Source organism: Eumetopias jubatus, unplaced genomic scaffold, assembly GCF_037043125.1.
Source record: "Eumetopias jubatus isolate StellerSeaLion01/CBP00866 unplaced genomic scaffold, mEumJub1_p1.0 scaffold_12, whole genome shotgun sequence".
In the NCBI taxonomy this organism is placed as follows: Eukaryota; Metazoa; Chordata; class Mammalia; order Carnivora; family Otariidae; genus Eumetopias; species Eumetopias jubatus.
The window spans coordinates 55593989-55609978 of NW_028274818.1; the positions used below are offsets into that span (position 1 = coordinate 55593989).

The 15990-nt window shown below is 37.2% G+C and overlaps 1 protein-coding gene across 1 annotated transcript in view; it reads right to left on the reverse strand.

Moving 5' to 3' along the window:
- MROH9 (maestro heat like repeat family member 9) overlaps positions 1-15990 on the reverse strand; it is a 154652-nt gene that overhangs the window by 29689 nt on the left and 108973 nt on the right. The window contains 3 exon segments of the mRNA XM_028123014.1: positions 4140-4244; positions 6158-6244; positions 6830-6965. Of these exon segments, the coding sequence (XP_027978815.1) occupies positions 4140-4244; positions 6158-6244; positions 6830-6965 (328 nt within the window).

Genomic DNA, 15990 nt, shown 5'->3' on the forward strand with positions numbered 1-15990 from the left:
TCATTCCATCAGTCCTGTTTCTGATTTCATTTATTGAGCCCTTTATCTATGACATGTAATTCTTTATCTCTGTGTTAACGGTCTTACTGATGACTTCCACTCTCTTCTCAGGTCCAGCAAGTATCTTTATGATCATTACTTAAAATTCTCTATCCAGCATGTTATTTATGTTTTTCACTTAGATCTGGCTGTGGGCTTGTCCTGTTCTTTTATTTGGAACTAATTCCTCTGTCTTCTTATTTTGTTTAAGTCTCTGTACCTACTTCTTTGTGTTAGAATAGTCAGCTACATCTCTTGTTCTTGAAGATATTGGCCTTATGAAGAAGAAGTCCTATAGTGTCCTGTAGTATAGTGTCCCTTCCTCCCCAGGGCTTGTTGCTTCGGGGAGTATCTCCAGTGTGTGCTGTGTGCACTCTGCTCTTGTGCCCTGGCCACTTTATCCTTCAGGCCAGTTATCTGCAGAGGCTCTCTTTGCCTATTGTGGTCGGTGCTTGGTTCCAGGCCTGAATGTGGCAAGTTTTAACTAGATGTGCTCTGGTCTGCTTGTGAGATGAGGCTTGTCGCCACCACTACCAGAACTGAAACCCTGCAAAACTCCCAGGTCAGGAGACTCAGTGTGGGCAGGGGTTTGGGCCATTCTTCTGGGAAAGGGGGCTTGCTGGGCTGGGACTGAGACAAGTGTGATTAGGAAGGGTGGTTCTACTGGAGCATGGGGTGTCAGGGCTTGGTGTAAGAAAGTTAGGAAGCTAGTATTGGTGCTGTGCTGGTTCCTGCACATGGCTCTGGATTAATTCTGAGGGGCAGGGGAGTTCCTTTGTTCTTGGAGGAGTCTCCATGAATGCTGCCTCTCTGGGACACACTCAGAGAAGAACAAATAAGTTCCCCACTGTGTGCCCTGAGTGTTCTTCATATCATTGTTTCCACACTGTATGTCCACAGGCTGTTTGTTCTGCCTTCTCTCTACTAGCAGCACCATGTGGCTCTCTCAGAGCCAAGTCTATTGACCTTTAAAACTCTAGGCTTTAAGCTCCAGTGGTTGCAAGAACTTACGAAATTTGGCCTCTCTTGCTTTCTAAGCCAATTGCCATGGGGAAATCATCTTCCCTGTGTGCTTCCCTCTGTGCTAGTCTATCTCTTGCCCTTCTCCTCGACTGTGGCTCCCTCCCCACCACAGCATTCATGATTCGTTTCTCTCCCAAACTGTGTGTCCACACTTCCTACCATCTTTGATTTAGACTCTTCTTTACCTTTAGTTGTTCTGTCAGTCTTCAGGTTGATTTCTGGCGTATTTAGGATAATTTGTTAATTATCTACTTGTATTCATGAGACAAAGTGAGCCTAGGGTCCTCCTACTCCACTGCCATTGTCCTCCTTAAATTCCACCCATCTTTCAAATGCTGATATGCCAAAGGAACAAACCCAGGGAAAATCTTTCTGTTAATGATATAAGATGACATGTTTAGCTCACATTTCCTTGCCTGTTTGAAAATTGAATAGTTTAATTGAAGGGACAAATATTCTTTGACTGTAGAAGTTTTTTTCACCATGATAGCACATAGTTCATATAAGGAGAATTACTATGTTAAAAAGAATTTTTGATAGAATACAAATGGTAGTCAGGATTGTTCAATAGGACAAGGGCCTCTGAGACCCTGGAAGACAAGGCTAGGGTAATTTATGAAAAAAAGAAAAGTCTTTCCAGTGAATGGACAGCACCTGAGAACAGAATGGATAGTTACATATAATTAGAGAAGGGCAAAACAAATCTTCACTGATTAACTTCAATATGTCAGACATAGAGATACACAGACGAGGTCTGTGGGGAGCTTAGTTTTTAATTTAATAATACATTCAGCTATTTTATTTCATATATTTGTCCTCTCTTCTCCATTAATTTCATGGACTTAACCATCTTTAGAGGACATTATCATAAAGAGAAAGTTAAGTTTTATGCTTCCTTGACTTTGATGAACTGGTTGATGCTAGCTTAGCTTCCATGTTCTGGAAAATGCTAGTGTGCTTCCACCTGGTGGCACTCAGTGAACATTGCAGAACAAAATAGTAGGTTATCCTACTTGGCTTCTCAAACGAATCTCAGTTATAGGTAGGAACCCTCAATTTATGAGAGCCTTCTGCCACAGAAGTGGAATTGCACATTTATTTTTTCACAGTTGAGGGGTGGGCTATGTGTAGGGGAGAATGAACTGAGAAGAGGTGATAGAAGATGACAAAACTCCAAAATGTCTTACCTATTACCTGAGTGGAACTCACTAGAATGAATGAATGGATATATGTATACTGAATGAAAATGCAAAAGCAGATAAAAGCATGTGAATAGATCTTGGTCAGACAGTCACCATCAAATACTTGCTGAGTGCATGAAACATTTATGAACTGTGCAGAAAATAGGCTGGATTTGTGAACTACACTTAATCTCAAGCCTTGCTAGAAATTTTGTAATGATTAGCCTTTCAAACATTTGAATGGATAGCCACCCAGTTTAGAGAACCAGAGAACCAGAAGATTAAAACAAACCACTCCATCTCTCTTTTGAAATAGAATCAACATGATGCCAAGAACATTATGAACTACCTTTCCTCATGTAAGTAGATTATATTACATCCCAAAGCTGATTTTAAGATTTTATTTATTTGAGAGACAGATAGTGAGAGAGCACAAGCATGAGCAGGGAGGAGAGGGAGAAGCAGGCTCCCAGGACCCTGAGATCATGACCTGAGCCGAAGGCAGATGCTTAACTGACTGAGCCACCACGCAGGCACTCCACCAAAGCTGATTTTAAACAAAATTGTAAGAATTCAGATGTGTTCTAAGGTTTATCTAGGCTTTTTGTCTCAATATGTCTGGAAGCTATTTGATTAAGTAGTAGAAAATGGGTACGTGAAGATGATATCATGAATGTGTGTTTCTGATCCCCTTTATTCTGAACTCCTGAAATGATTCAAACAATCAAATAAGCAATTAGAAGTGTATGTTTAAAAATCACAGTTAAGGATGAATTACAAAACAGAGGCTAGATACACAGTATCCATAAGAGAGAGAAATGTTCATAAATAGTAAGGTTTCTTAGAAGGAAGACAATAATCTTATTAAAAATATAGAAAACCTCAGCAAATATTGGCAATTATGAGATGCCAATTTGTTCTCCATCTGAAAGGCAAAAATTAGAAAGTCTAATAACTTCCCAGTGTTGGTGAAGGTGTAAGGAAACAAGCACTCTAATATCTACAGGAATACAAACTGGAGATAATTTTGTAGTGTTAAAAGTATAAACTATTCCTACTCTTTGATCTATTATCTTTCTAAGTGTTTCTAAGTACATATGTACTTGAACAAAGATGACTATTTGTATATTGTTGAACTAGAAAAAAACCTAAGTATACCTGAATGTCCATCTATAAGTAGATTATAATACATTAAAACTATGGGATATATGCTTTGGCTAAAAGAATGAGATAACTCTACATATATTGCTATGAAAATATCTGAGGAACATATTGTTCAGTGAAAAAATCAAATTGCAGAATAATGTGTAAATATAATGTGATTTTAATAAAGAACCACTAAGTAAAAAAACTACGTATCTCAGTGTGTGCATGTCTATGTGGGTGTGTACACAGAAGGCTGTCTGGCAGGATCCATATCACAGCAGCATGCTAGGGAGGAGATTAGGGTGGAGAAGATAGTAAAGAAGACTTCTCTATCTCTAGCATGTTTTACAATGAAAAGACTCAGGAATTACTTGTCTAAATTTCAAATACATATACAATGGTTTTAAAAATATTTTAAGAAAGGGAGAAATAAGAAGGAAAGAAGGAAAGTAGGGATGGAAGGATTAAGGTTGCAAATAACATTAATTGTGATCCAGAGAGTCAGCAAAAATTTTGACACATTCATTCTGTTTGTGTAAGCATAAAGGGTCTTAATCAATTGGTTGAGAGACTGTGCTCCGATTGACATAAAATCATGTAGTATATTGACTCTTTTCTTAATATCCCAACCTGCCAGCATGCTCGTACCAAGCAGGCACTTTAGAGTTTTCAAGACCCAAGACTTGGAAAGCAGCACTATAGAAATGCAGTCTTCAGAAACAGGTGGCATGATTGCATTCTGTGACTTACATATCCCCTGACTTTCCTGGATGCAAAGCTTAGCACCCTGCTGATGATCACTATAATTCTCTCCTGCAGGTATGAACTATCTTCATTCATCCACACAGCCATGTCCTGTGGAAAACATAAGAATCATCCTAGAGCATGGTGTTTCCATTTCTACAAGTCCCCTCCAACTTCAAGTCAAGAGTCCCCATGGACTCCTGATTATTTCACCTCTAACCTACATTTATCTCAAAAAGATGACAACAAAGCTAGTTGTATACTACAAGCTATCTAGTATACTACTTCATCTACTGTAGTAACTACACTTAGGTTGTATGTTATTTAATTTTATACAACGAATATGTACTAATGGTGCATTATAAGTCACTTCGTCAGTCATCACACAAAGTTTAAAAGGAGGCTATCATGGGATTGTTAGTTGCTTCTCCTTTTTTTCTTTCAAAGTACATATCCTCTCTCTCTCTAATTACAGGATCTGATTTTCAGTTTTAAAAAAGAATTGAAATGTCATCTGATCCTGAAGTGTCATCTTACTCCAGAATTTCCTCCGCAGATTCAACACTCAGATATTTTCTGGCTCATAGTTGCAGGGAATATTCCTGGAGGCAGCTCAGTTAGAAAATTCTTGTTAATTTTGATTCAACTCCATCTTGCTGTAACTTCTATTTGTTCTAAATCTTCAGATGTAAGGACAAGCTTACAAGCTTGGGAAGGGAAGAAGACTGCATATGCCTCACATACCAACCACCACCAACAGATTTCTTAAGGCACTCTGTTGGAGTTCACAGTATTTATGCTAAATCTCCTCCCTTTCACTGGCTCCCATTGTATAAAACTGTTCTGAAATCCATTTCCTAGGGCAGAAGAGTCTCTAAATCCCGGGGCGGGGAGTTCAGCCTGTGCCTTTTCCAGGAGTGGGCTTTTAGCTCTTTTTGAGAATCAAGTGAGTTTCTAGACATGGAAGGTTTAAGAACAACATGGTTAAGTAACAGGTTTCCAAGTTAGAGTAGCTCCCCCATTCGTTAGCATTACACATATTATTGCTCCTCTCTTTGCTTCCATTTTCTTATCAGCAAAATGGGGGAAAATAACCATCGGGTTATTTTAAGGATTAAATGAGATAACCTATATTTGAAGCATTCAGTTTAGTGCCTGATGTAGAGTAAATGCTCAAAAAAAAAACCAAAACAAAACAGTGGTTTATTGGTTGAAAGAGCATGCATGGGGAGATGGTTGTAATAGTGGGATAATAATAACTACTTTAAAGCGTTGTGAGGTTAAGTTTTTAAAATGCACAGAAAATATTTGACTCAAATTAGGCACAAATTAACTCCGTATATTTTATTTTCCCTCACATTCCTTCTTGTCTTCAGAGATACCAATTCTGCTTCTTTACTTGAATGTATTTTATGATTTGCACAAACTCATAATGTTGCTGGTAGAGTAAGTCATTCTGGTTTCCCAGTATTTCCAGGCAAGTGCCCCCCGTGATCATAAGACATCTTGAGCAGTCTCCTGTCTCTGCCTGGGATGTTAAAAACACAGTGAGGTCTGGATGTAAGTCGGGATTTGGACAGTTGTTAGGCTTTCCTCTGATACCATGGTACCCATGAAGATAGGACACTTTAGCTCCAGAGCTGTTGAGGAGGAGGCAAGCATATAGACACCATCAAAGTATTGTTGCATGGATCTGCAGGTAGTTCAAGCCAATCACCCTCTCTTTTCTGCTAACCTATATTGTATTCACTCTTACATTGCCACATAACATTTGGCTTCTTAAGTGTTTTGTTGATGCCATCTTCCCAAAATTGAATTCTTAAAATTATGTCTCTGTAATTCAAAGAAAGGGAAATGATTTCATTTTGGGGATAATTATATGCCTTGGGAGGAAAAGAAAAAAATCAGCCACCAAATACTTGAAGAAGACATAATATGGGAAAGGGGAAATAATAACTGAAATATAGTGAGCTCTTTAGATTTAAGACAAGAAAACAAAATTGCTTATTTTCCCTTTACTTTACCTTTAAGATTTGCAGTTTATAGAGGTCTTTAGACACTAAGATCAGAAGAGTGTCCTCAAATGTGTTTAAAATGTTTTGATATAAATTCTGAAAAACAAAAAAATTTACACAACCAGCCAGCCAGATAAAATTAGATATAATTTTACTCAATGTCTATGGTTTTGTGTCCTGGGGTCCTGTGTTCTCCTCATAAACCGAAGGTAAGAAAAGAGAGAGGCAGCTATACAGATGAGACCTCTCTCAGTACCCTGTGCCATGAATTGCACCTCCACCTTCTAGGGCAGGTGCACTGGGTAGCTGTGCTGAGGAAATAGCGGAGATGTTGCTCACCTTACTGTAGGGATATTCCTCTCTCCTCCTTTGTCTGCTCTTATTTCCTTTCTTACAGCATTTGCCCATAAACTCTTGTCCTTGCTAAAACAATTAACCAAAAATCTCTTCACTCATTTGTTCCTATAACTCCTATACAATCCATTAAATCCCATGATTTGTAGAATTCACAAGGAGTCCAGGGGGTATAGATTAATGCTGGAATATACTGTTGTTAATCTATTGTATCTAAAAAGGGTGAATGAGATAACAACAAAGATTATGACCCGTGGAGAGGCATTCTGCAGGACTGCTGTGGTGCATAACAATATCTCATAATAAATAAAGAAAACAAAGGCTCACCTTCAGGTCCTCTTGGTCATCTTCATTGTTTCCCATTTCCTTCACTTTCTCAAGAGTTGGTATAGCAAATACTATTTTAAAGGAGGACTCTATTATCTTCAGTTGGGTTTCAAACTGCAGTAAGGGATCTACAAAGCTGGTGAGAAAAATGTGTAATTATTAAATAGAGGAGAGAACAAATGTAACTTAGGTTTAGTGGCTTTTTCTTGTGCAAGAGAGAATGTACTATAAAATGAGGCCCAGCTCTCGGCTTTGTATAACATGTGGGTTTTAAATATTCTCATAAAAATGACAATGGTGCTTTAAATATACAGGAATGAGTTTCTTTTTAAAAATCATCTGCAATCAGTTATTTAGAAACCAGAATATATTTCTCCATAGACATAATAATGTAAAAAGTGGTTACATTTCCAGGCAAGCCCACAAAGCCATGCTGAGCTTTAGTTGAACTATATTACTGCCACATTTTCTCTAAACTGTGATACTATGCTTCTTACATTTTAATATTTCTGAAATTATTGGGATGCATCCTCCAATTCTTGGCAAAAGAAACCTGCCCATCAGCAGTTGAAAAGATAAGTTATGACATAGTTATTATTCCTTAGATATGTGTGATGTGGATAACAGTCCTTCCTGATTTTTTTTTGAGGTGAAAATATTTTCTTATTTTCTGAAAAAATGGTGATATAGATGGTAAGGTAGGAAATTTTATGCTAGACTCAGAATATCTTTTCTCTACTGGACAGGAAAATCAAAGTGTCTAATACCCACTGTTTGAAATGGAATCTCTTAGAATACATTAGATAATTTTCAAATCTAGGGAAGATTAATTTGGCTTATTCATGGCTTTAATGAATTATCAGACTCTGAACAGCTATCTGTCAAGAGTTTCCAGTAGAATTTTCAGGGGGAAGGTATTTATCTTTTAGGGATAAATAACTTGGCTTAGGAAAATGCAAAATTAAGATTTTGATGAAACAGAAAATAGTTTCTTTCAACGTACTTTGAAATCATACTGCTAGTCCTAAAAACGCTAAAATGCTCCAAGTCATGAATAAAGATTAGAAAAATAGCATGATCCTCTAAGGCCATGCATAACTGCTAATGGGCAACAGATCTTCAAATTTTAAATGTGAGGAAGGTTGAGTGTAAGACACTGGTGATACTAAAGAAAGACACATGCAAATCTCTGGGTCAACGTGGACAATTGCCGTTAAGGATACTTTTTTGGATCCACATATAATTTGCTTTCAAAAGAGTAGTTATTAAATTACAATGTGTTTTACAATATGTGACATCTTAAATTAAGAATTTCAGTGTAAATGCTTTTTTTATATTCCAGGGTGCACAACCAGGTGATATAGAAAGGAACTTGAGAAGGAAGACTAAGCATTCCTCACTAAATGATCCCAGTAAGCAAAAGGCAATACATATTTTTGCAAGTATAATTTGAAGAATCACAATTGAATAAAACAAAGTAGATGCCTCCTAATAAAAACATAGGGAAATTATATTAAACATGATCACAAATAAATCAAGAGGGACATTTTAATATGATAAAATGTTTAGTTCAAATGAAAGAATATTAAGAGAAATGTATACTACCATTTGAAATAATAGAAGGAATAGTTAATAACACATAGAAAAAAGTTAAATTATTAAAAATAATTATTAAAAGGTACAAGGTATTGAATTATTAAAAATACAAGGAGAAATAGAAATTATTAAAGATACAAGGAAAAACAAACATAGTCATAGAAGATTAAGCATTCAATTATCAGCATATGGTAGGTAAAAATTAAAAATTCTGCAAAAGAGGAGATCTTTATTAAAATTAATAAGGAGGTATAAATAAATTATATTAAATGAGGTATCAAGGATTATCTTTTTCAATAATCATGGAGTGCTGACAAATATTTATCATATTTGCAAAAGGCTTTTTACAAGCTGTAAAAAGTTTCAAAATATAAAAGGATATATGTTTGATTCTCAAATCACAGTGAGAAATCTATTTTAAAAATGAGAAAATTCAAAGTACTTAAAAATACTAGAATACTATTAGAATTTTTCTCATTTAACATAAGGGGCATCTGGGTGGCTCAGTTGGTTGAACGTCCCACTCTTAGTTTTGGCTCAGGTCAGGATCTCGAGGTTTGTGGGATGGAAGCCTGCATTGGGTTTGGTGCTCAATGCAGAGTCTGCTTCAGATTCTTTCTCCCTCCTTCTCATTCACTCTCTCTCAAATAAATAAATAAAATCTTTTTAAAATATAAAAAAATAAAATGAGAGAAAAATGACAAACTAAGCATGTAACAAAATTGTAAAGCTACTAAAAATGTAATCAAAGAAATAAAGGGCAAAGGCAAAGTGAACAAGTATAAAATGAGAAAGGGAGGAATAATAAGTATAATGATTCTTGCTGGCAAATTTAATAAAGATTTAAAAAAGAAAAAAAGAGGAAGCAGAAACTAAATATTAAGAAAGCCTACAGTCGGGGGGCACCTGGGTGGCTCAGTCGTTAAGCGTCTGCCTTTGGCTTAGGTCATGATACCAGGGTCCTGAGATCGAGCCCCACATCGGGCTCCCTGCTCTTCGGGAAGCCTGCTTCTCCCTCTCCCACTCCCTCTGCTTTGTGTTCCCTCCCTTGCTGTGTCTCTCTCTGTCAAATAAATAAATAAAATCTTAAAAAAAAAAAGAAAGCCTACAGTAGTCAAAAAAAGAAGTAAGCTATTGTATGTGTTTAACAGAAACAAAACTGATTTATATACTTAAATTATACAAGTATATATGAAGATATAGCTTGTTTAAAACTTTATGTACCAAATAATACTTGGCCAAAGTACAAAAAGCTATAACAATTTTTTTTTTTAATTAAAGGAAAATTATTATCTGGGGTATTTTTAACACACTTAGTTTCCAAAAAAAAAAAAAAGCTAAAAATATGAAACAGGATTCTAATCTAGGGCCTGCTTTTTCATGAACCCTATAAAATAATATACCAACTTTTGTTTCTATGTGTCTGTATTTTGTGGGGAGGGGTAGTCCAAAAGTTTCATCAGATTCCCAAAGGAGAATTAAAATAGGTTAAGAAGCACTGATATTGAGGACTTTAACACCAGGCACTAGGTATTTTACTTGCCCTGCACGCATTATCTCAATACATCTTCATTGCAATACTAAGAGTTAAGTACTATCATTACTTTCAATTTTTAGACAAGGAATCTGAGGCATTGAGAAGTTAAGTAACTTCAAAGTCACAAAATCTGGGAACGGTGGAGCTGATATCAGAAACTTGGTCTGTTTGACATATAGTTTTCCTTTTATTTTATAAAATTTCTTACAGATTTTGTTTGTCATACTTTGGCCAAGTATTATCTGGCACATAAAGTATTATTTTAGTACATAAGGTCTTCATGTGTACCTACTATCTGTCTTTGTATAGCACTATTTTGTAAATTCTAGTTAATTCACCTAGGCAAGGTGAATTACACATCTCAACACAAAATAGTAAATGAGTTTAAGCTCAGAGGAAGTACCAATGAATGCTAATCGGGGATCTGTTTATAACTGGTTATTCTATTCTAAAAGACAATCTCAAAAATATTAACTAATTCCAGAGAGGCTGGGAAGTTGACAGGATAGGAGGGCCGAAGCTCACCTTGTCCCACAGATACAACTAGATAATACCCACATCAGTGTAAATAATCCAGAAAAGGACTTGAACACTGGCAAAACAAACTCTACAACTAAAGGTAAAGAGGCCGTATCTAAGAGGAGAGAAAGGGCGGAGATATGGTGGGGAGCTAACAGACCAGGGGCCATCTGTGGGAGGGTCGGAGCTTGCAGGCAGAGAGAGAGGACGGAAAAGGACCCTAACACTGGGGAGTCCCCACAGGGAAGACATTTGGCTTGAAAACTAGAAGCACCAAATTTCATGAGTTCTTACAACCAGTGGGACTTAAAGCCTGGAATTTAAAAAATCAGCAGGCTTGGTTCTGGGACAAGCCTAGAAGGCGATAGGAAGCAGAGTCTCTGCCCTTAAAGGGATAGCGGAAGAACAGCCCTTGGAGATGCAGCATAAAAGCAGCAGTTTTGAAAAATGCCTGGGGCTTATGGGATGGAATGTTATTTACCGATCTCAGAGCATGTCCTGGAGGGACAGAAAGCACTGGGGAACTCCTTCAGGAACAAAGGAACTGGCAGGATCCCTGAGGGACTTCTGCCATTTCCCTCCCCTGCCCTTCAGCATAAACACACGGCCACTTGCAGGAACCAGCACTGAGCAGGCATTCACTACCTAACTTGCTTACACAGGGTTCCGTGCCGCAGCCCCCCCTCCCAACCTTGCCCCCAGCTTCAGTGGATGTGCCCTTTCCAGTCAAGCTTGCCTCAGTTCTGGTGCTGTTTGTCTCTTCCCTGAGAAGATGGGCACAAACCTTACCAACGCTGCATCTCCTGGCCCACTTTGTGGGACTTCAGTCCCCCTGGTGGCAGCAGCCCCATGAAAGACTAATGCACACTTTGCTAAAACTGTGAGCCCCACCCCCATCAGCTCATTCCACTGGTGGTGACACATCCACTCCAAAATGTTCTTGGCCTATTCAAACAGGGCCTGCAAGCCTGGCAATGTGCAAGCAGTGCCAACAATGGCCAGCACCATTCCAAAGGGATTCTGCCCCACGGCAAGGGGAAGATAGGCACACATGACAGTCAGAGGGTAGCCCTAGCAGCACGTGGGACAGACAGTTGTTCTGATTGAAGGCCCCACCCACTAACAAAAATTTCTCAGGGGGCAACACAGGGAAAGTGCCCTGCAGTTTGGTGCTACTTCATCTCTGGCGAATGCCTGGTTTGACTCAACTTAAGCCTGAGGTGGCCCCAGACTTGTCCACTAACACTACAGGCACAAGCCATTGCCCATAGGCAAACAGAGCCACTGCAGATGACTGCACTGAAGGGAGAAGTGATAAAACACAGCAGCAGGGGCACGTGTAACAAACACAGGAGACACCCCGGAAGTGTCAGGTTCTGGTGAATCAGAGACACTGCCCTGCAGGGCACTACTGTTCCTTTTCTTCAAAAGGCCATTACTTTCAAGAGCAGGAGACAGAGCTGACTTTCCTAACACAGAAACAGACAGAGAGAGACAAAGTGAGGAGACAGTAATATGTTCTAAATCAAAGAACAGGACATAACCACAGCAAGAGACCTAAGCAAAATGGATATAAGTAATATGTCAGATAGAGGATTTAAAGTAATGATCATAAAGATACTCACTGAACTTGAGAAAAGAGTGGAGGACATGAGTGAGACCCTATGACAAACACATATAAAAGAACCAATCAAAGATGAAGAACACAATAAATGAAATTAAAAATATACTAGATGGAATAAATAACAGGCTAGAGGAAGCAGAGGAATGAATTAACAACCTGGAGGACAGAGTAATGGAAAGTAATCAAGTTGAGCAGGTGAGAGAAAAAAAATTTATGCGGAATGAGAATAGTCTTAGGGAACTCAGCAACTCCATCAAGCAGAGTAACAGTCTCATTATAGGGATCCCAGAAGAAGAGGAGAGAGAAAAGGGGGCAGAAAATTTATTTGAAGAAATAATAGCTGAAAAGTTTCCTAATTCAGGGAAGAAAACAAATATCCAGATCCAAGGAGGCACAGAGATTCCCCAACAAAATCAACCCAAGGAGGTCCACACCAAGACACATAATAATTAAAATGGCAACAAGTAGTGATAAAGAGAGAATTTTAAAAGCAAGAGAAAAGAAGACAGTTATATACGAATGAAACCCCATAAGGCTATCAGCAGATTTTTCAGCAGAAACTTTGAAGGCCAGAAAGGAGTAGCATGATATATTCAAAGCGCTGAAAGGAAAAAAAATCTGCAGCCAAGAATACTCTCTCCAGCATGGCTATAATTCAGAAGAGAAAGAGAGATAAAGAGATTCCCAGACAAACAAAAACTAAAGAAGTTCATGACCACTAAACCAGCCTTACAGGAAATGTTAAAGGAGACTGTATGATTATAAAGGAAAGACCATAAGTAAAAGTAAGAAAATAGGAAGGACAAAAGCAATAAAAATAAGTATATCCACAAAAATCAGTCAAGGGACTCACAAAATAAAAGGATGTGAAGAATTACATCATATCCCAAACATGTGGTAGGGAGAGGAGTAAAGAATGGGCTCAAACTTAAGTGACCATCATCTTAATATAGACTGGTATATGCAGAAAATGTAATATATAAATCTAATGGTAACCACAAATCAAAAACCAATAATATATATGCAAAAAATAAGAGTAAGAATCCAAGTATATCACTAAAGAAAGCCAGCAAACTGAGAGAAGAGAGCAAGAGAAGAAAGGATCAGAGAAGAGCTATAAACAACCACAAAACGAGTAACAAAATGGCAATAAATGCATACCTATTACTTGGAATGTAAATGGACTAAATGCCCCAAACAAAAGATATAGGGTGACAGACTGGATTTATAAACAAGACCCATCTATATGCTGCCTACAAAAGACTTATTTCACACCTAAAGACACCTGCAGATTGAAAGCAGGGATATGGAGAAACATTTATTATGCAGATAGAAGACAAAAGAAAGCCAGGGTAGCCATACTTATGGCTTTTCTCTTTGGAGAAAATAGAATTTATGACAAAACTGTAACAAGAGACAAGGAAAGGCACTATATAATAATAACATGGACAATCGAACAAGAAGATATAACAATATTTATGCACCCAACATGGGAACACCTAAATACATAAAACAGTTAATAACAAACATAAAGGAACTAATAGTAATACAATAATAGCAGGGGACTTTAACACCCCACTTATATCAATGGATAGACAATTCAGACAGAAAATCAACAAGAAAACATTGGTTTGGAATGGCACACTGGACCAGATAAAATTAACAGATATATTCAGAACACTCCATCCTAAAATAGCAGAATACACATTATTTTAATATTTTTTTTAGAGAGACAGAGTGTGCACAGGTGGGGGGGGAGGGAGAGGGAGAGAGACAATCCCAAGCAGGCTCCATGCTCAGTGCAGAGCCTGATATGGGGCTCAATCCCATGACCCTGAGATCATGACCTGAAATGAAATCAGGAGTTGGATGCTTAACCAACTGAGGCACCCAGGTGCCCCAGAATACACATTCTTTTTAAGTGCACATGGAACATTCTTCAGAATATATCACATAACAGGCCATGAAGCAAATCTCAACAAATTAAAAAAGATCAAAGTCATACCATGCATTTTCTCTGACCATCATTCATGACACTAGAAATCAACCACAAGAAAATATCTGGAAAGAGCACCAAAACATGGAGGTTAAAAATAACATGCTACTAAACAATGAATGGGTCAGCCAGGAAATCAAAGAAGAGATAAAAAATTACATGGAGAGAAATGAAAATGAAAACACAATGGTTCAAATCATTGGATGCAGCAAGTCGTTGGATGCAGCAAAAGGGAAGTATATAGCAATACAAGCCTACCTCAAGATGCAAGAAAAATCTCAAACAATCTAACCTCACCTAAAGGAGCTAGGAAAAAAACAACAAACAAAACCTAAAACCAGCAGAAGGAAGGAAATAATAAAAATTAGAGCAGAAATAAATGAAAAAGAAACTAAATACACAATAGAACAGATCAATTGAAACCAAGTTCTTGGAAAAAATTGATAAAATTGATAAACCTCTAGCTAGACTTATAAAGAAAAAAGAGAAAGGACTCAAATAAAATAAAAAATGAGAGAGGAGAAATAACAACACCACAGAAATATAAATGATTATAATAGAATATTATGAAAAATTATATTCTAACAAATTGGATAACCTGAAAGAAGTAGATAAATTCCTAGAAACACATAAACTACCAAAACAGAAACAGAAAGAAATAGAGAACTTGAACAGACTGATAACCAGCAATGAAATGAATCAGCAATCAAAAATCTCCCAACAAACAAAAGTTGAGGACCAGATGGCTTCGCAGGTGAATTTTACCAAACATTTAAAGAAGAGTTAATGCCTATTCTCAAACTTTTAAAAAAGTAGAAGAGGAAGGAAAATTTCCAAATTCATTCTGTGAGGCTAACATTATCCTGATACAAAACCAAATAAAGATACCACAAAAAAGAGAACTACAGGCCAACAACTCTGATGAACATAGATGCAAAACCAGCATTTTTCACAGAAGTGGAACAAATGATACTAACATTTGTATAAAATCACAAAAGACCCAAATAGCCAAATCATCTTGAAAAAGAAAAACAAAACTGGAGATATCACAATTCTGGACTTCAATTTATATTATAAATCTTTAGTAATCAAAACTTTATGGTACTGGCACAAAAATAGACACAGAGATCAATAGAATAGAATAGAAAACTGAGAAATAAACCTAGAGTTATATGCCAATTAATCTTTAACAAAGGAGGCAAGAATATGCAATGGGAAAAAGACAATTCTTCAACAAATGGTATTGGGAAACCTGGATAGCTACATACAAAAGAATGAAACTGGACCACTTTCTTATACCATACACAATAATAAACTCAAGATGGACTAAGTATCTAAATGTGAGACCTGAAACCACAAAAATCCTAGAAGAGAAAACAGGCAATAATTTCTGACTTTGGCCATAACAACTTGTTTCTAGATATGTCACCCGAGGCAAGGGAAACAAAAGCAAAAATAAACTACTGGGACTTCATTAAAATAAAATACTGCACAGCAAAGGAAACAACCAAAAAAGTTAAAAGACAACTTATGGAATGGGAGAAGATATTTGCAAATGACATGTCTGATAAAAGTTAGTATCCAAAATATATAAAGAATTTATGAAACTCAACACCCAAAAAACAAATAAATTAAAAAATGGGCAGAAGACATGAATAGACATTTCTCCAAAGAAGACATCCAGATGGCCAAGAGACACATGAGAAGATGCTCAACATCACTCATCATCAGGGAAATGCAAATCAAAGCCACAATGAGACATCACCTCCCACCTGTCAGAATGGCTAAAATAAAGAAACAACAGATTTTGGCAAGGATGTGGAGAAAAAGGAACCCTTTCCACTCTTGGTGGGAAAGCAAACTGGTGCAGCTACTGTGGAAAACAATAC